The 22,698-nt window shown below is 24.3% G+C and overlaps 1 protein-coding gene across 1 annotated transcript; it reads right to left on the bottom strand.

Moving 5' to 3' along the window:
- Positions 1–1,028: 1,028 nt before the first annotated feature.
- On the bottom strand, positions 1,029–13,783 carry LOC107638159 (agamous-like MADS-box protein FUL-L). Its single transcript, XM_088483862.1, has 9 exons — positions 13,739–13,783; positions 13,395–13,615; positions 6,194–6,266; positions 5,384–5,448; positions 4,389–4,488; positions 4,122–4,163; positions 3,019–3,060; positions 2,793–2,929; positions 1,029–1,428 (listed from the first exon to the last, which is right to left on the bottom strand). Exons 2-9 carry the CDS (start codon positions 13,577–13,579, stop codon positions 1,335–1,337), a joined length of 738 nt encoding a protein of 245 aa, XP_088339988.1. The 5' UTR covers positions 13,580–13,615; positions 13,739–13,783; the 3' UTR covers positions 1,029–1,334.
- Positions 13,784–22,698: the final 8,915 nt, after the last annotated feature.

Below are 22,698 nucleotides of genomic sequence, written 5' to 3'. Positions count from 1 at the left end.
TATTAGTATAGGAATGTGGAAAGTTGTTCATTGCCATTTGTGTTGATTGGATTTAAAGATGTCATACATATATTGCAATTTCATTAAGCATTCTCAAGATATGATTTTATTAAATGAGATGAGATTTGTTCAATTAATATTGCCAAAATTGTATGCAAATTTAAATGGGATAAATATTCAAATATATTTAACATTAGAATATTTAATATTGTTAAAATGAATAAACACTCAAATTTGTCTCGAATGGATTTCAGATCGAACATTGGTTCTTAACTCATTTTTATTAGCTAAAAGTTTGAGAATTACTCAGAAATTAGTTTTTTTTTCAATTAAATTTTTAATATGAATGATAAACAAGTAAATTCTTAGTAAATTTTATTATAAGACAAATAAATTTTAAAAATTATCATTTTAAAACAAATTAGTCTCCCATTTAAAACAACGGAGAACCAATCTATTGGAGTAATTCTTAAAAATTAGTCTCCATTTTTACTTGATCTAATATTTTTTAATTTAAATTTCTAAACACCTATTGATGTATCCTGATTAGTAACTGCAAAATCATATAGTTTTACATAGCATAAGTATAATTACCCAAATCAGTCTCTACAAATTTTAAAATTGGATATTTTACTCCTAAAAAAAATTAATATACAGATTAATCCCCAAAATTTTATTTCGGCCGACAAATCAGTTCCAGTTCATTTTATGTTTTATGCATTATATTTCTGTGTCTCAACTTTAAGGACAAACACTAAATATATGTATTTTGTGTGTATTTATGTACCATCGTGTCTATCCAAATATTATTATTATTATTATTAGAAAACCAAAAAGAAAATATACTATGACAAGTTGACAATAGCACAAAAACATATAACTTTTGACCTGCTCCTGGATAAAAATAAGGCCAGGGAATCCAAACACCTTCCCTTTTTGGCACTACCATCGATAATATACATATATATTAGTTAACAACATAATGTAATCCAATTATAATTGCTTGCTTTATTTGTGGACTAAAAATGTTTCACATTTTATCACAACAATAATTTCTTGATTATATATTAATTGCTTGCTTCATCAGTGAGTGCACCAAGAGTGGTGCAACATGTTTCATACAATAACCATAACCCTAATATATATACCTCAATAATGATCTTCTTGAGCTGCATTATATTCCCCATACCATATTAATTTCTAGATATGAAGATTAGAGCTTATACAGCAAGTTCGAATTTAGCATTAGATTGATGAATGAATTAAACATTCATCATTATATATAACATAGCCAGGTCATATCACATAATAACATTTATATATATTATTATAACTTAGCTTGTCAAATGTTGAAGCATCCATGGTGGGATCACAGTGCTGCCACCAGCACCATCTTGAGCTTCAACTGTTTCTTCCAGTATTCTCCCACTGCACCACATTTTAATTCATTTAATTTTAACATTTTCTATTTATTTTGTGGTCATGAAAATCATCACTTTATATCTTACATTTTATTTATTTTCCTTTCCATGTTTTATTAGAATTCTGATTACAAATTTAATAATCAAAATGTCCAAACATAAAATTCTCTAATCATAATTAAAATTAAAATTGAAATATAGCTACTTAACAACCAAAATGTATCATATAAAACTCTTTCATTAAAATAAAATTAAGATAAATTTTTTAAAAAAAAAAACTAATAAATTTCCTTTTTCCATCATCTTATATATCTATCTGCACTTATATTTTTTTTCAAAATTAACAAACTCTCTCTTGCTCACTCGTTTTCTTTATCTTTCTCTCTCTTTTCTCTCATTTTTATCTCTCTAAATTTTTATTCTATAAAAAATAAAATTAACAAAATAATATAATTTAAATAAATTCATAAAATATAAAAAAATATTAAATTTATAATTAAATATAATTAAAAAATATTTCATAATATTATTCATATAAATTATTATGATTATTATTATTATTTTAAAGAGAATATATTATTTTTAAATAACAAGTATAAAAATTAATTATTTTTATTTATGTAACAAAATTAACAACTAATCAAATATAAAAATATATACATTAAATTTTTTTAAATTTTAGATAATAAATAATAAAATTAATTATTAGTAAAAATTAAACTCTTTTACATCATAGAAATAATAACTAAAAAATTTATTATTTAATTTTTTTATTTATGAAAATTTTTATCTTTTTGATCGTAAGAAACTTTTATCCTCTACGATATTTTTATAAAAATAATTTTTAAAAATTTATATTTTCATAAATCACTAGTTACTTTCTAAGTTATCTAACATCTTATTTAATTGATGACATTTTAACTTAACTCCTCTCTAAACACTCTTAAATATCACAGTAACGTATCCATAAAAAAGCTTAAGATAATTAAGAGATCAATGCAAAATTAATGCAACCTAGTCAAACAAGGAGGATCATGATAAATTTCACAACATTTGGTTTGCCCTAACCCAAATAGTGGTTTTCTTAAAATGGCTTCTTTTGCTTTACCGGTGGATATTTCAATGTACCTTCCAGCACCGCACATATATATACAGAAATATATTTTATACTACTTTTTGTAATATTTTTTATAGTGTAAAATTATCTTTTTATTTTTAATTCTAAACATAAAAATATAAAAAATATACACTAGAACAATGTAGATAACATTCTTTATATATGTAATCATGATTCTAATCAAAATTTCATGTTAGAATAAATAAATGCATAATTAGAGAGAAGCAATAATAATTAATTAATTAATTAATTACCTGAGATTTAGACAAGGAACTAGTCTTTGTGGTGGTAGGTGATCTTGAGAAGACAAGTTGATGTTAGGTGTACTTTTTCCCAGAGTTTCAAGGCAGACTTGTGGACCTTCACTCATTGTCTTCTCTTTATCTTTCATCTACTCATCATAAATAATCTAATAAATTTATTGCTCTAATTTTTTTTAAATAAATAATAAAAATATATGTTCATGTGTGACTGTTCTACCTTCTTTGCTAACAAACTGTTTTGCTCCTGCAATTGCCTTGCCTGTCATTATGGCACACAAGAAATGTGTATAATAGTAATCCCAAAAAACTTTTAATCACCTTGGTTTCACTTCACAAGCAGATATATATTTAAGGTTTAATTATTCTATTGGCCTTATAGTTTTATAAAATTTTTAATTAAATTTTTATATATTTTTTTTTAATTAGGTTCCTGCACCAAATTTTTTTTTCAATTAAATCCCTCTTAGTAGTAATTAATTTAATTTTATAGGGACTCAACTAAAAAAAAGAATTGGTACAGAGACCTAAATAAAAGAAAAAAAAAGTGTAGAGGCCCAATTTAAAAAAAAATTGGTGCAATGACTCAATTAAAAAAAATATAGGGACCTAATTGAAAATTTTGCGAAACTATAGGAACCAGCAGAATAATTAAACCTATATTTAACTATAAGATTACTTGTTCTCTAAGAACTTAGTTAAAGAAATTAAATTGAAAAAATGTGCCAGAAAATGGGTAATTTTTTTTTAAATGTTACTACTAGATTACTACTAGTATCCTTAAAACATTAACTAGCAAACTCTTAACTTTATTATTTGGAAAGAAAATTAAGAAACCTAGTAAGAAACCTTAAAATGCGTTTAGTTTATGTTTTTATTTTTAATATTTTTTGTTTTTTAAATTTTATGAATGAAAAAATAAAAACAGTAAAAATAATAAAAATTTATTTTTTATTTTTATTTTTTACAAAATTTAAAAAATAAAAAATAAAAAAAGAAAATAAAAACGCAAATCAAATACACTCTTATTCATATATATGCATGATGATTTGTAAAATTATATCCATTAATTAATTTCATATAACTTGTTCCCTTTCGAAGGACAATACTACAAATAGAAACTATACTTCTACATATAACTTCTACATATGTATTTTTAGGAATTTTTAATTTTTTTTTCTTTTGTTTTTCTACTCTTGACATGTCCTTGTCACACATAGCATGAGTTTCAGTTCCTCAGTAGTAATATCAAAAATATTCTTTTCTGCAGTGTGTTCAATAATGCACTCAATAAGATTATTACCAAACAACACAAAACCTTACCCTTTTGTTCAGCTCCGAGATGGATTGATTCATGACTTGGTTCTGCAAAAATCAAATCAAATTGACTATTCTGTTAAAGATCTGCTGAAAATTAAAAGAAGTTTACAAATATGCAAATCTTTTATTGTAATTTAAGATGCTGTTTTCTAAATCCTTTTTAATTTTTCAACTGTGTTATATAATAATTAATTTGGTGATTAATTTTTAATATTTTTATATAACTTTTGCTAAAAATGAAAAATGGGAAGCATTGTTCATGATCATCACCTTTCTTATTCGGATACGCTTTAGAGATGCATCAAGCTGCTGCTCCAAACTTTGAAGCTCTCTCAAACTCAACGGGTCCAGATCATTTCCCACAAAATTCCTATATATATATATATATTGAAGGTTATATAATAACAAAAATATTATTTGTACACCAAAATTAGCTATCAATATATTTGTATATAAATATATGTGTAGTTTAATTTATTTTCAATGTATACTTATATTTCAACATGTATTTTATACTGCTGGCTAACTTTAATGGCTGATTTTAGTATACACATATCATAGTCGATATAATAAATATCATGCTAATAAAACTATGAAAGAATAAGAAAAAAAAAAGATGAAGAACTTTTATTATATGTTAATTGATTGAATTGTAAATTATAAAGGTAAATAGAGTATTGGCTTACGAAAGATAAAAGTAAATAAAGATAAGATAAAAATAAATAAAGATAATATAAAGATAAGATAAAATAATAAAGACTAAAATTGTAAATGAATTTATCTATTCTGTTAGGCTGAATTTATGAATCGCAAAACTTTTTTATTGTTATCATGAGTTAAGGTAAAATAGTAATTTAATACATGCTTTTATTTTCACCATAATACATAGTGTTGGATTTAATTTGACACTCTAATCATCTAAGTCACTAGTAGTTTTGTTTGATTCCCAGAGTGAAAAAGAAAAGTTTTTAATATAGAAATAATTTGTATCAAGATATATTAATTTAAGAAGTTATAAACAAAAGGGATCAGAACAAAAAATAGAGCCAAGACTTTTTCCCCCTTAACTTGCCTTGGAAAATTGGAATGAAATGTTTTTGGGGGTGAAAAAAAAAAGTAAATTGCATACAATGAAATGAGGAATTCTTCTTCAGAATAATATACAGAAATTTGTTCTTAAATTATGTGTGCAATAATCATGTCATGTGTACATGTTAATAATTATCACATGAAGAAATTATCTAAGATGGAACAAATTAAAGTACCTAATGTTCTTCTCTAATACTTCAATTTTGGCGGTGAGCTTGATGCATTCATAAGACCAGTTTCCCTATAATAATAATAATAATAATAATAATAATAATAATAATTTCAATTCAATAGATCACATATCAAAATGACATGCATACTTGGCTTTTTAACCAATGATGAATATATTAAATTTCCGTACTTATCTTTGACCAAATAATAAATATAGAAATGTTGTAGTGTCTCATATATAGTTAGCAATATAGCTATGTAGGTAAAAGACAATTGCATTTCTCTTTCCATTTTGTTCCCTATATTTTTGCTACAATCGTCCAAGTGTTGAATCATATATGAATAGAAGATAACACTTGTTTTTCTAGTTATCAGAACATTAAGAAATAAATAAAATAATTTAAAAAAAAATTCGTATTTTGGATCGGAGTAAGTCATTATTTTTTTCTCTAATTCATTAATTACATAACACATTGATTCTTTATTTTATTCAATTTTTCTTTTTCAGAGTAACAACAACAATCACACCATTGATAACATTTAAATATTAGTTAGAATGGTATATTCAAATATTTAATTTATATTTAAATTTAAATCAAACATATTATTGTTTGTTTTTTTATTTGTCTAGCACTTATAAAGTTGTATCTTATATCATATCATATTTTAAATATACTATTATAACTAATATTGAAATACAATTTCAACAAGATCCATACAAATCATAATAAGATTTTTTTTTTAATTTTTCTCTGAATAACTAACAATCATTTGACTCATTTATTAAAACATAGAATCCTCAATAAGAAGTGTACCTGTGGTTCATCGTTTGTGCTAGCAAATTCAGCATGAGCCTGTCTTTCATATCGTTCCAGAATGTCTTCCATGCTGTTCCAAAATCAAAATAAAAATATAAAAAAAAAAACAAATAAGTTCTTAAGTTTTTAATTCGAAAATACATAAATTTTTTACTAATTAAAATATAAAAACGTTCCTAACTTTTTAAAATAAAAAAATATCTAAATCTTTCCGTCCAAAATATATAAGAATAAATTTATCTCGTAAAAAAACTTAGATATCTCGTATTTTAAAAAATGAGAGATGTTTTTGTATTTTTAATTAGTCAAAAATTTATTTATTTTTGAGATAAAAAATCTTATATATTTGAGCTTGAAACTAATTAAGACTTGCAAAGCACCAGAGTTAGATATTAGATAATTATGGCATTCAAAGAAATCATATCTATCACTTTCAAAGTTATGTTGATCTTGTGTTGGTACAAGTATGGATCAGGCCTTTATTTCAGCCTATATATGTAGCCAACTATGGAGATTCTAAATTAAAATGAGACTGACAACAAGATCTTTTTCAATGACTTGACATTTTCTTGTTCCACAAACACTTTTGAAGACATACATTCCCAAAATTTTGTACCTATTTATTATTGGGAATTGCTTAAGCTTTAAAAAATGAGGTATATGTTTTTTTTTCCTCTACAGTTTAGAATATTATTTCTGCTCATATTAACATATGATAAATTTAAAGAATAAATAAGAATTTCAAATCATTAAACCCTAATTTTGTAGCGACCAGATTAAAGGTTAATCCACTATGAATTTGAGTTTTATTTAAATGATTTAATTACTCTATTGGTTTTATAGTTTTGTAAATTTTTCAATTAGGTCCCTATACTTTTTTTTCTTTTTAATTGGGTCCCTGCACCAATTTTTTTTTCAATTAAGTCCTTCTTAGTAGTAATTGGCTTAATTTTATAGGGACTCAACTAATAAAAAAGAATTGGTACAGAGACCTAAATAAAAAGAAAAAAAAGTGTAAGGACCAATTAAAAAAAATTTGATGCAAGGACTCAATTAAAAAAAAAGTATAGGAACCTAATTGAAAATTTTGTGAAACTATAGGACCAGCAGAGTAATTAAACATATTTAAATATTTGTCTCTTGTCAATAAATTATTGTATATATAAAATAGTATTCAAACCTTTAATATTTTTTTAAACGGATAAATAAACTGATCACTCAAATTAACATTTACTTCAATATAAGAGTAAATTAAACACTGGACCAATACAAATTGATTTATAAACCCTAATATATACCTCCATCACTAAAGACATAATATCAACATACAACTTCTGTATTGCAGGGGGTAAGAGAATTACTGACAGACAAAACTAACACCATGCTACAAACATGATGTTTGTACTCAGATAACAGTGTAAAATGAAATGACCTACCTAAAATAATATGTGCTGCATAGAAATTCACTATTCACATAAATTAGACTGTGAACATCAATTTAATAAGCTGAATATGAAATACTGTAGAAGTCAACAACTATTTAAGAAATCTTATATCTTATTTATTTAGTACTTGCAATAATAATAACATATATTGGAAATGTTTTGATTTAAGTAATTGGCATTCAATTGAAATGTTTAAATAACATGTCTCTATACAAAGATAGTACCTTAGGAAATTATTTAAGCTAGGGCTTAAAGAAGAAGCTAAGAGTAAATGAATTAATTCAAATATATATTGGACTTAATATATATCCATCTATCTCCAAAATTAGAGGACAATCAAAGTACCTTAATACATATCCATCTAACTTCTTGTTTATGATGAGAGTTGGCTAATTAGAATGAAAATTAGTAATTAAACAGAAACTTATATGATGCAAATATGAGTATTATGCAGATTTTCAACCATCAGAAAGCTATAATTCTTTGAATCATATAAGAGAAAAGGTATATCAACATGTTGGTACAAAAGTGGAGAATGAATAAAATCTTATTCTATTTTATTTATCATTTGATAGTAATTATTGTGTGATGAGTCACTCTTATTTCTCATTTTTTACTACTAGCTTCTAACACTCATAATCAAATTAGAGAAAAAAAACTATTCTTACTTTAAAATAATCTTTTCACACTTTGTATTGTTAGCTTATAAATCTTTGACCAGAACTATTATTTCACTTCATTTTCAACCACCTCATTGAATCCACTTTCACTTCCATTTTGGAGAGAGAATCCAAAGTCTTGACCACAACTATTTCACTTCATTTTCAACCACCTCATCATCACCATCATGTTCAACACTACTACTCTTATATATACATCTTCTTCTTTCTAGTTTTCTCATTTTTTGCATTGGATTTTGTTTTATCTTAGTGGTGGTAGTTAGTATGTATCTGCCAGAAGCTCATCTTCTTCAGAGAATTTCTCTAAAATAAGGTATGTTTACACTTAATCCATAAAGTAGTATTACTTACCAAATAGGATATGATTTAAAGTACAAAAATCTAAGTAAAATATACACTTTTAAGGACTTAATTAGCTATGGATTTTTTCTTTTCTTTTCTTTTTCCCCTTTCTTTAATTTTTTGCTTTTGAAGCTAAGGCTTGGCTATGTCTAATTAGTTACTTAAGTATAGCTCAATCAATGTTGATCCTAAGATATCTTAAATAATAAACTTCAAATTATAAATCCTAGTTGTACATTACACTAATAAATTACTAAACCAGCTTAAATGATACTGAATTAATAGAAATCTTTTTGATAACAGATTTACTCTGGTGAGTTTTTAAGAAATTGCTTTTAACAAAAGTAAAATTAAAGTAATTTGATATTTGAATATTTTATATAAAAATATTTTTTTATTTATCAATTATGTTTAAATATAATAATATAAAAATATTTTTTAAATAAAAAATATTTAAAAATATAAATTATAATTTCTAAACAATAATATTATTTATTTTCTAATATTTTTTATTTTTAAAAATTTATCATACACATTAAAAAAATATTTTTTTTTGATAATTTAATGACAATCAAAGAAATTCAAAATATGTTTATGAAAAACAAAAGCTAAAGCTATCAAAAGGTTACACAAGCCTGCCCCTCTCTCTCTCTCTCTCTCTCTCTCTCTCTCTCTCTCTCTCTCTATATATATATATATATATATATATATATATATATATATATCCTTCTTCTATAGTCTTAAAAAAAAGTTTATTTGCTTGTGAAGAATCACATATTCCATAGTTGCTTGTATGTGAAAATATAATTACTTATGCAGATTTTTGATGTTATATAGATAGTAACCATATATGAAGTACATAAGCATTTTTTGAATTGACAAAATATTAAGTTTAATTATCATTTTAGGCTACTACTAGAGAATAAAGAGCTGTGGAAGGAAACTAAGATTGGTATTATAGGTTATACTTTTTTTTTTCTTTTAACCTAGGATGTAGGTTTGTACTTTTAGTATTGATTTTTTTTTTTTTGCTATTAGTACTGCAATTAAATAATAAAATATTAAGTTATCTATCAACTTTATTATTTGTGTACATAAAAAATTAAATATTTTACACCTTGTAATTATTAACATTTAAACATCATGAGAATTATTTACTACTCATGTGATCTTGAACTAGTAGTTTTACGGATCATCAAGCTTATTGGAAATTCCAGCATTAACAACTGTACATGTGTATATTTTGTTAATAAATTTGTAAAGCTGAATAAGTTAAATGGTAAAATGTAACTACTCCCCCTGCAAATACAACTAAGCTAGAAAATATAGATTACTATTACTTCTATGTTAATCAATTTATTATAAACCTTGTTAACAAATAAATCACTATCATTAATAAAATTTGTGGTCATAGCTAGAAATTAATATAAGATCAATGAATGCAATGATATCATTATTAACTGAATCAATTTGCATATTCTCTTGTGATTAAGTTTATTTTCTAAAACGATTTTTATATTTAAACAAAAAATATTTTAAATACATTTTGATATTCTGAAGAACAAAAGGTATATACTTTTCATAAACATATGGAAAAAGCATTTAATTATTACTTTTAATTATGAATAAACACCCTATTCCAAAAAAGAAAGAAAGAAAAAACCCAAGGGCAGCAACTAAGATTTACCAAAGGAATTAGTAGCATTCATTAGACGTGAACGGGAAAAATCAATTAGTATTTATTTATAGTCCTCATTTACAATGCATTCCACTAAAGAATTAAAAATATGAACTTTTATGTAGTGAATTATTTTGTGCAAATTGTACTGCTTTTGGATATGCTAATGTCCCCATATATCATAATTCAATGATACGGAATAAAAAATTATTTTGTTATCCATATCTCAGTGTAAAGTTGATGAGACTGAGGAATAGAATATAAAAAGTGTTTTTTTTTATTATATCATGTTTTAAAAAAAATATAATATAAATAATTATATTTTTAATATATTTCTTTAAACAAGATTTTTTTTTAAAATTGTTTTATTTTTGTGCAAATCTTTTTTTACAGATTTTATTTGTCTTGTATATTTTGTTTTTGAAATTTAATAAAGATCGAATTCTAGATTTTTCACTCATAAAATTTTGGTACCATATCATAATATTAATTTTTTTAAAAATTTAAATTAATAAAAAAAAATAGCATGAATCACAATATCTTTATCACTTTGTAAGGGAAAAAAATATAGGGTAGAAGATGCAGAAGTGGTGTTTTTTTTTTTTTTTTTGGTCAGATAAGAGTAAGAATTTGTAAAATCATAGATAGATAGCATTTTCAGTAATAGAGTGTGGTTTGTTATGAACAAAGAAATTTCTCTCTGTCTCTCCTGGGCCCAAATCAAAATCCACCAAGAATTTCATTTAATTTTATTTTTGTTAAAACTCCATCAGTCTTTGTTATTTAGCAGATTAATAAATCAAATCCTTCTCTCCATCATCATTATTAAATGACTCTTAATTAGTCATTATACTACTGGACTTCAGGAAAAAGGAATGGAACTATTATTCTATTTTTTTTACTCACTTCTATCAAATTCTCCACAGTTGCCCTGATAACTCAAAATATTCAATGGATCCTTGCTATTAGAGTGTATGAACATTTTTCTTTTTTAATTTTTTATATTCATCATGCTGATCTGCCTTGCCACCATGTTTAGGGCAATAAATTTCTGTAGATATGTCAAATTTTGAATTCACATGACACAAGATAAGCATAGTAAAATCTTATTTTATTACATACAAATTACTATTAAATAATATAATTATTTACTTTAATAAATATAGTATTATATAGTATGATGATGATACTCATTTTGATAAATTGATTAGATCAACTATATTGAATATGTATTCTCTTGCTACTCTTATATGAGATTATATTTTTCTATCATTTTTTTTCTCTCCCGGGAATTACATATACGGTCATTTTCTAGGTTTTAGCCTCGGTGTATCAAAGTAAATTAGACACGTTACTTGTTACTAGGTTATAAGTCAAGGGAAGATCAGAGTTGAATCACCCTTTTCAAAGGTCACACTACTATACCTAGGGTAATATATAATCTAGGACATCTTCAGTGATGTGATACTTAACTGTAATTTTTTTTATCATAAAAAGTATTTAATAAAATTGACTTTAAGAGTAGATACTTATTAAGTATAATACTATGAGAAGAGTTTCAAGTATACCGAAAACACTGGTGTTCCAGTTGTTTTAACCGTTGATCTGAATTATACAAAATATATATAATATATATTAATTGAAATCAACGGTTAAAACAACTGGAACACCGGTGTTTTAGTACACTTAAAAATTTTTCAATACTACGGTAAAATGAGAAATTAGATGAAAGGTGAAGATAATTTGTTTTCTAATTAAAAAATATTTAAAAAATAAAAAACATTATATGTAATATATATTTTTAAAAAAAAAATTAGTTACAATTTTCATTCTTTATCTAACATATATTCTTCATCAATTTTTTTTATTTATTAATTTCTTAAAGCCATACCCTAAAAATTAAGAATGCTATTTCTGTAACTCGAAAAGTTTAAACAGGTAATTATTTTGTTTTAATATGAGAAATTAATTTTTAAATAATTAATATTAACTATTTTTTTTACTAGATTATTTTTCAATTCTAGAAAAACTAGGTTTTAGATTTAAAATTTAAAATTAAAAAAAAATTGACTAATATTAATAAAAAAATCAGCTCTTGAACTCAAATGATAATTTTGATAAAAAAAAAATATAAGTTTATTTTTCTAAGAAGAATTTATAGTCACAATTACAAGCATTATTACATAATTTGTAAATGTCATAGACCAGAACAACATTGAATAATCTCTCTAATCCTTGAAGGCAAAGTATGTTCCCATTAAGAAATAAGAAACTTTAGTAAGGTAAATTTAAATAATAATGTTGTATTTATAGAAAAATAACAAGGTAAATTAATGACTACTTGACATGTATTCCATTATATTATTATATATCATATACACATGGCTGGTTCATAAAAAAGATAAAAAAAAAAAAAGGAGTTTTATAAAATTATAAATATAAAAAAAAAATGTATAAAAATAGAAGGTGTCGCTCAGCATGACACCATATATGAAACATGCATCCATTTAGATGGAGCAGTAGAAGGCACTGTCATGTCTGGGAAGAAGGATATATATTGTACGGAAAAACACCATCTAAAGAGAAACCTCTCATCAAAAAGCAATAAAGAAATCTTCCATAACGAGATAACAGACCCAAAAATAACATATACATGCTAAGCTACCACTATATTTATTTTATTAAATAATATAATAATTACTATATAAAAAACAATACTCTAATGTCTTGAGTTTAGGGGTTAGGTAGGTGAAGAAAAAGAAAGATATATAAAAAAATGAAGAGAAATTAAATTAATTAAAACAAAGCATATATATTCAGCAAATTAAAGTGTTAGAATTATTAATGCTACAAAATTAAAAAAAAAAATCAAAATCCAAAGGCAGGAAACAAACCACAAACAACAAAGAGTTCTTCTCATTTTAAAAATTTTTAAATAAATAAAAACAAAGAAACTAAAAAATTGTTTATTTTTTATGTATTTTTACTATAATTAATTACCATCAATATTAAACTAATAAAAAAATAATCTAGATAACACGGAGTATCCTAACCTGGATTCAGATGAATACTCAAAGAGTTTTCCTTTGGTAGAGAACATAATCAATGCAACCTGAGCATCACAGAGCACAGAGATTTCGTGTGCTTTCTTGAGAAGCCCCGTTCTCCTCTTTGAAAACGTTACTTGCTGGCTTGTTTTGTTCTCGATCCGCTTCAGCTGAACCCTACCTCTTCCCATCTTCCCCTCTTTTTCACAATCTCAATTCTTCTTCTTCTTCTTAACAAAAATGGAAAGACAATAAGAACAAGTAGAAGCAGTTATGTTTAAAGAAAGGGATTATGTTTAAAGATGGAAACCCTAGAAAGGAGAATACAGAATAGAGAGAGCATTATTCACCTGATAATGAAAGAAGACAGAAGAGTAGAGAACGGAAAAGGAAATTGAATTAAAATAAGAAAAGCATGAAACCAAAATAAGTGGATGGTGTCTATGTATAGCACAACATGGACCCGTATTTTTTCTATTTTTGTGCTTCCAATTTTTCTACTTTAATTAATTCTCAACCATATATATATTAATTAATGATATAGCTGTATATGAACCAGGGTCGCTTAATTTAATTCCTTGCTTTTCAGATATCGGTATATATATTATTCCATATCCATGATATTTTTATCTCATACATGTATTTCGCATACTTAACTGTTTCTAGAAAAAAATGAAAAATAATCATTTAAATATGTTTAATTGGATACAGTAAACTAGAGTCAACTATTGGTGTGTGACCTTAAATTGTTGGCACCCATAAATAACTTAGGAGAGTTTCAAGTGTACTAGAAACATCGGTGTTCCAATTATTTTAACCGTTGATTTGAATTATAAAAAATATATTTAATATATATTAATTGAAATCAACGATTAAAATAACTAAAACACCGATATTTTCGGTACACTTAAAACTCTTCCTAAGTTATATAACCATTGAAACTTATCTTCTTTTTAGTTAATATTAATATATCTTTATATTCTATTTAAAATGTTTTAAATATATATTGCGTCTATATTTTACAAAGATTTAAAATTTACATGTTAGTATTTTTTTATTATCATAAAATTACTCATTTTAAAAGCTTAAATTAATAAGTAGAAATATATAAATCGAAATTAATTTAAACTTTTAAGTTTTTTTTTTACCTTATACCATTTTTTATTTAAAATACAAATAAAAATTTAAATTTTAAAATCATAAAAATTTTAATATTATATCGTAAAATTACTTATATTAAAAGATTAAAATAAAGTAATAAATAAAGTTTCTTACATTATTAATTATATCTCAAGCCCTCATTATATTGAGTCTCATGTTTATATTTATATTTATTTCAATACTTCATTTATAGTTAGTGACAACTTTAAAGCTTGTATATTATTGTATCGAAAATGTTTGGTAACCAAAGAAAATCAGTCAAAAACAGTCATAACTTGCTTTATTTAGCATTTATTAAATGTTGCGACAATTAATGAATGCTAAATAAGGTAAGTTCTGACTGTTTTAATTCTGTAATCATTGAATTATATGTATTTGAGTAATTTTTTAAATAATAGAGAATAATTAAGTTTAACATTGTTGTTAATAAAATAATATAAATTATATTGTTACATGAATTTAATTTTCATTTAGTTAATAATGTAAAAGGAAGTTACATTTATATTTAATTAGGTATTATCACATTAGTAAAATAATTATTATTTTCTCACACTTAATTGTTACATGATCATAGCTAGTGATAAAAAATATATAAAATAATTCATAATATCGACACATCAAAGTTACACTATACATTCAAATTAAATTGTAATAAATTATAAAATTGATTGGTGATGCTAAGTTATGTTGGTTTAATTGGGAAAGAGAGGAGGGACAAAAAATCAGAATAAAAGGTTATGAAAGGGTGAAAAAGAAAAGGAGAGAGAAAGAGAGAGAGAGTAGGGTTGGTGTAGAGAGGGAGTACGTTGTCCAGTTGTGATTGGTTGGGACAGTTAAGGTACGAAGCGTTGTCGAGTTGTGATTGGTGGAGAGTGAGAGTGAGAAGAGAGAGGGATGATTTTGTGTGATGCAGTGGCATATATGTAACTGACATGGCTATATGGGGGGGTGGGGACAGAAGACAAGGAGTCGTACGATGATGTGGGGTTACATCGATCCAAGTGTGTGTTGTGTTTTTGGCATTCATCCTTCGCTTCTCATTGGTTGACGGCGCCCCCCCTCACACTCCCACTCTCTTCTTCCTCCACGTCCTCTCTCACTCATTTTTATTTTTTGTTTATTTATGGTAGAAACTCATACGGTGAAAACTCAGGTGCAGTCGACTTCACATGAAGTTGATAGTAGAGAGCAGTTAGATAATTTAATTAATTTGACTAAATTTTCATCTAACGACTCTCAGATATTAACTTCACGTGAAATCGACTGCACCTGAATTTTCAACAACTCATATAAGTGTATATAAAATTGATAATTAAAAATTATTAAATAATAATTTAAACAAATTTATCAAATTATTTAATAATTTTTACATATCAATTTTATATGAAATTAATAATATATGAATTTTCATCTTATTTTATTTCTTACAAAATTTTTTGATGTATAACTAATTCGTCGTAAATCTAAATTTTATTTAAAAGTTTACCACTAATAAATAAATTACTAATGCAAGTGTTACAAAACAAAGTTGAAACATTACCAAATAAAATTAAATAATTTATATTAAATGTCTATTATTTTACATGACATTCATATAGTACTTCTTTACAATTAACAATTTTCTAAGTATATTTTTTTATTTTTAACTCGTTTATTTTTACATGATATCTTATTTTAATATATATACAATTCTATACATTTTATATCAATTCACATTATTATATTATGAGAGTTTTATTATAAACAAATATTCAATAATTATTTGCTTTAAACAAAAAATTTATCAATAAATTATTGTGGATTGAAAAAATTTCTAAAACAATTGATCAATACTTTCTCGAATGATACAATTGATTTTGTTAACGAATAAACGTCTCAAAATTATTCATTTCACATACAATCAAATGTTATACGTATGCATATCATAAAAAATTATTCTCAAGTAAAAAAATATTTTCTCACACATATCATTTAATTATTTTTTAAATAAATGCCAACATACTAATCTGACTAAACTTGGACTCATTATATTATTATTTATGTTATTTTTTAACTGAATTATAATTTATTTTATTTTTTAAGTTTAGTTTGGATCATATGATCGATAGACAAAATTTGAAACTGTGATTCTTACACTATAACTCGATCTTAATTATACATTATGAGTCATAACTCATCTTTATTTATGTCAACTCTAATTTTGTAACCGATCAACAAACTTAAAACCATAATTTCTATCTTAATAACCAAACAATCATAAAATAAATATCATTTATCAATCCCATGTCTATGAAATGTACCTTTTATATCTCAAATTCTCAACAAACACTATGATAAAAAAAATTTTTAATGACAACTTTTTAACGACAATAACATAATGACCAATATATGTTTTAATTAATGTCTTAATGGTAATTATATATTTTTTATAGACATTAAATTTTTTTTTACAATTTTACTGACAAAACATAAGATGATTAATATTTAATTGTCAATAAATATATTAACGGTTATTTTTATTGCTTTTAAAAACAAAATAAATAATCGCTAATAATTATTTTTTTAATAATAAAAATATACTCATATAATTAATTTTATAATTTTTATAAATTATTCAGTAACATAATGATGAATGTTTTTATAAAATCCACAATAAAATTTGAAGATAGATACAATAATATCATTTTTTAGAGAGAGTAACGGTATAAGAAAAATAATTTTTAAGAGTTTTAACTATATTTATTTTTGTAACTTTTAAATAAAAAATATTATAATCTGTACTGTATTTATTATAAAAAAAATACAACTTTTTACTATAATAAGTATTAACATTAGGAATGAAGTATTTCAAATGTTTAATGTTTCAGGTGTTCTAGTAATTTTATTTATTAATCTCAATCATATATTTATGCTTAAATAATTAAATTAATCACGTATATTTTATTATTACTCAATTACATATATTTTATTATTGAAATTAATAATTAAAATCACTAGAATATTTAAAATACATGATCAGTGAATACTTATAATGTTTTCTTAATTAACATTAAAAAATGAAAAAAAAAGAAAAGAAAAGCAAAACAAAACAAAACAAAACATTATGCGCATGACTCAGGTACGTGCATTTCTGTCTTTGCTCTGTGTAAAAACTACAAACAATGTTATGTCATGATATCTCAATTTAACACCCCATATTATCTGACACCATGTGTATTCTACTTAAAGTTTTTAAATTTTTTCTGTTTACCTTTTAAATTTATATATATTATGCCCATCCAAATTAAACTACAAGTTGTTGATTATCTAACTTTATATATATTGAACCTGAATAAATATAATAGCTAATATTTCTATTTTAATTTAGTTATTTATTTTGAATTTTGAGACTATTTCATCACAAAATTAAAATAATATATAGAAGTTCTCAATCTTTATACATTTTCTTATTAAACAAGAGAGATGTTTTCATTGTTAATTAAATAAATTTTAATTTTTATTTATTATATTTTATATTAATAATTCAGATTTAAGATTTAGAATTTATGGTTTAGAATTTAAAATTTTTAATTTAGAATTTATATTTTAGAATTTAAGAGTTAAGATTTAGGGTGTTTTTTTTTTAGTTTTTTCTTTTTTTTTTATCATTTAATAACAAGTTAATTTTTCTTTACCTTTCTTCAGAATAATGCATTGATATTTGTCGTATATATGCATCAATTCTCATTTTCTTAATTTAATTCTATAAATTAAGAGGCTAATTTATCTCTTAAGATGTTGTTAAGACCAAACATTTCTTTCTCAACAATGCTAGGGAACCAAGAGGGTATCAGTCAAAAATCAGTCAAATGTTTCTGGGTGAATTCAAAATCTCTACGTGGATGGTGTTTATGTTAGGTATTAGGATATTTCTTCTACTAAGTATCAGAATGTTTTTTTTTCATACTAAATGGTTGTTCTTTTATATGTTTTATAAATTTTTTTATATACTAAGAATCGGGATTATTGGAAGTTCCGTGATCCTCACCCCTATTTCTCCAACGTATCATTCCGAATTTTAATTTGGGGTGAGAAGTAATTAATATCAAATATTATAAATTAAAAATAAATAAAATTAATTAAATATAATTATAAATTAATTAAATTGTTTACTTTTTGTTTGATTACCTCTTGTTCCATATACTTTTTCTTTCTCTAATAAAATGACCTACTAGAAAGTATAAAGGGTAAAATGGGTAAATGCACGTTGAGATTAAAAAAGAAAGAAAGAATAAATATCTTCCTAAAAATAGGAGAGTATATATGCATATATGAATCTTGTTTTATTCCCCCAGACAAATTAAGCAACCCACTGCGCCTTCCTTTTTTTTTTTTTATCTTTCTTCTTCCTCTTTTTATTTTTTAATTTTTAATGCGTCCAAAAGATCAAGGAAAGAAGTGAGCTTGAATAAAACTAAGAGTTTTTAATCGGATTTTTAATGCCTCCGAAAGATCAAGCAAAAAGTGAGCTTGAATAAAGTTAAAGGTGTGTTTAAATAGGATATTTTAAATTTCAATGTATTTTCAAATATAAGAGAATTTAAATGCTATAATTATATTTTCCTTCATTTTATATAATACTTTTTTTATTATTGTTTGAAAAGATTAGTTAACTTTATCTTTATTCATAAAAAAAATAGTTAACTTTATGATTTATTAGATAGAATAATAAGGAAAAAATTGAAAGCCCTTCGTTAAAGATGGATATTGAAATCCCCCTATTTTTAGTAGCTAAAATCTTTTTTGAAACTTTTAAATTTAAAATGCTTTCAATTAAATATCTAAAGAAAGGTATTTTGTTTTTATGAATTTTAAATACTCTTAAAAAAAATACATACAACAAGGGCAAGCTTGTGAATCTGACTATTAAAGGTGGTGCATATATTTTTAATATGTTTAAGGTTTAGAAAGAGGATTAAGACAAGGAAACATGTGCAATTGTTATTTGTATACTCAAAATTAAATATAGTTTAGGACCGTACAATTCAACATATATAATTTAGAGGAACCGTTATATGTGGCAATGGCTATCATAACCATGAGACATGAGATATATAATACTCTAATTTAATTTAAATTAAAAAATATATATGTACAACATAAAATATTATATGAATTTAATTTTAATACACTATCAGTGTAAAATAATTTTATACATACATTTAATTATGCAATGTTACATCAATAAAAAGGGGTGAGCATGGGTACGGGTACTCGATTACCCGTCAAAACCCGAATCAAACCAATTAAATTGGTTCTGGAACCAACGGGTAATCTGGTCCAACCCAAACCAAATCGATAGTTATTTCTAGTGATTGGTTCGGGTATCGGTTCTGAGAGTGTGAAACCCGAACCAATCCGTGAACCCGATTATATATTAATTAAATAAAAGAAATATATTTCTATTACACTTTTGTATTTAGCTTCTAATATGTTTGGTATTTAATATGTTTGGATTTTAATGTATTTAGTTTTTAATGTATTTAGTGTTGTTGGATTATTTCTATTGATGTTACATGTTTATTGTACTTGCTGAATTTTTAAGATAAAAATTTGGATTTTTTTATGAATCTCAAAGTCATCGGGTATCCAATTACCCGAACCAAACCAATCCGTTCTTAATCGATTTAGTTTAGTTCGGATAAATACACAAAAAAATACAAATCCGAACCAAACAAAACCAATTACATTTTAATTGGTTCTGTTCTAGTTTTACCTTGAACCCGAACCAAACCGATCTGTGCTCACTTTTGATCACATAAATAATTATTAAAAAAACGGATGTAACACAATTGTATAAAATTTTTATAATGTCAATGTATCAAAATTAAACTCATATAATGTATACAAGTGAAAAATGTAATTAAGTAAACTAGATTCTTAGAATCTGAAAACCTATAGGTCAAGAACGAAGGAATTAATCCGGTTTCTTTCCCCTATATTAAGGATAAGATAGTGGATATAATATGCTTAATTAAAAATGTGTATATGTACTAAAACAGGCATAAACTTAGAAATGGAATAGATGCTTGTTATGACAAAAGAGGATATGCTCTTGTGGTCCTTCAAGTCACAACAAATATGAAATAGTAGGAATAGTACAATCTTAATATATATAAAACTACATAGCTAGTATAAAAAGAATACACTATTAGTGGTCCTGTTTTAATTTAAACCGGAAAAAGATATGCATGCTTTGCTTCTTTTATTTTACTATATATTGAATGAAGAAATTATTATTAGGGATCTAAGCTAGGGATGTAGAGAACAAATGTATGATGATAGATATGGGGACATGAAATTAATTTGAATGGTCATGAAATTAAGCATGTTCCGGGACCAATTCCTTGCACCTTCTTCAATAAGCTGAACAATTCTCAAATCAAAAGAAGTTGCAAGTTGTTTCATCAAGTATATTAAAAAGCTATACTTCTTTTTTAGGATAACAAAAATATTATGTACATAAAAAAAATTAGATATTAAATCAATCGTTATATATTAATATATAAATACATATATTATTTCATATATTTTTTATATGTATTTTATATATACAGGTAACTAATTTAATAATTGATTTTTTATGTATATCTAACATAGTTATTTTAATAATTGTATCTTTTATATTTTAACTTTATTAATGCTTTAATATATTTATTCTTTCTAATGAGTTCTCTCAAATATATTTTTTATGAGTAATGCTAGGTAGACAAAAAAAACAGCCAGAACTTGCTATATTTAGCATTAATTAATTATCGCAACAATTAATGAATGTTAAATAAGACAAGTTATGGCTGTTTTTGGCTGATTTTCTTTGGTTACCAAACATTTCTAATTTTGTAAATACTAAATGCAAGAAAAAATAATTTGTATATTTTAAAACACATTAAAAGTATTTAATTCTATTTTTAACTTAGAAAGAATTTAGAAATATATTTTAAGGTGCTATCATTATTACTCTCGTATTAAAATGTAACCCTAACTTTCAGCTTTTTCCCAAGCACATGAATAAAGTGTTTATAGAGAGTAAAGATTGACTCATTTATGTGTGTGTGAACCTTGTCCAATCCCAAGTAGCAGTTTGGATCTCATATCTGAATTTTATATATAAAAGACCAGTTCTTTTGTTTTTTAGTTAAAAGCAGAATTTTAAAAGCAGTGCTTGAAAAAATAATAATACGTATGATTTGGAATTCACGGATACGAATGATGTGTTTAAATTAAAAACTGTTTCGTAAAACTTCTAAGACGTGCTCGAGTTACTTTTTTTTTTTTTGAATTGTATAGTTTACTTTTAGTTTTTGGATGGTAAATTTTGTGAGATTATTTGTGAAACAGATTGTTTAAAAAAAATTTTTTTGGTAAACTAAAGAATGTTTGTTAATAATATTCTAAAATGAAATTTGACAATATATATATATATATAGGAGGTTATTAATTAGAATTGGAGAATATATATTCTTTTAATTAAGAAAAATGCAACAAATGTGAATAATGTTACAGATTATATGGCTAAAACAGTTGCTTCTGGAACGGATATTCACTCAAATTGGATTCAACTATGTAGTGAGCTTTAACATTGAATAAATTTAAATATGAGCCTAACCAATTAATTTAGTTTTTTTCTCTTTCTTTTCTGTTTAGTAAAAAAAAAAGTTACTTGTACAATTTAATTTCAGTGAATTTCTTTTCTATAATTTTTGTTTTTAAATGGACTACTATTTTATAATGGGCTACCTTTTTAAATTTAAAATTTATTAATTATACTTATTGTACAATTATTCAAAGGAGTTACAAAACTACGAACCTTCATTCACCCAATTAGTATTTTTTTTAAAGATAAAAATATATTTCATTAAATTTGGTAAATGAAATACAAGGTTCAGGACAAAAAACAATGAATGATGGAATCTCCCAAATAAACCACACTTAGAAAAAAAATCTAACGGTAAAAAATAGAAAAAAAAAATGTAAGAAATGAAAGTAGACTTCTTTCCAGAGAATAGGACTTGTGAACTAACTCAATAAAAAGCTACATGGAGCCGTTAAATCTCTCGAAAGAGTTTACTAGAAGCATCGAGAATAGAAGCTGGTTCCTTCAAAGACAAAG

The sequence above is a fragment of the Arachis ipaensis genome, chromosome B4 (genome assembly GCF_059453495.1).
Source record: "Arachis ipaensis isolate K30076 ecotype BB chromosome B4, ASM5945349v1, whole genome shotgun sequence".
Lineage (NCBI taxonomy): Eukaryota > Viridiplantae > Streptophyta > Magnoliopsida > Fabales > Fabaceae > Arachis > Arachis ipaensis.
Note: the sequence above shows the minus strand (reverse complement) of the source record. Positions and strands in the feature narration are given on the sequence as shown.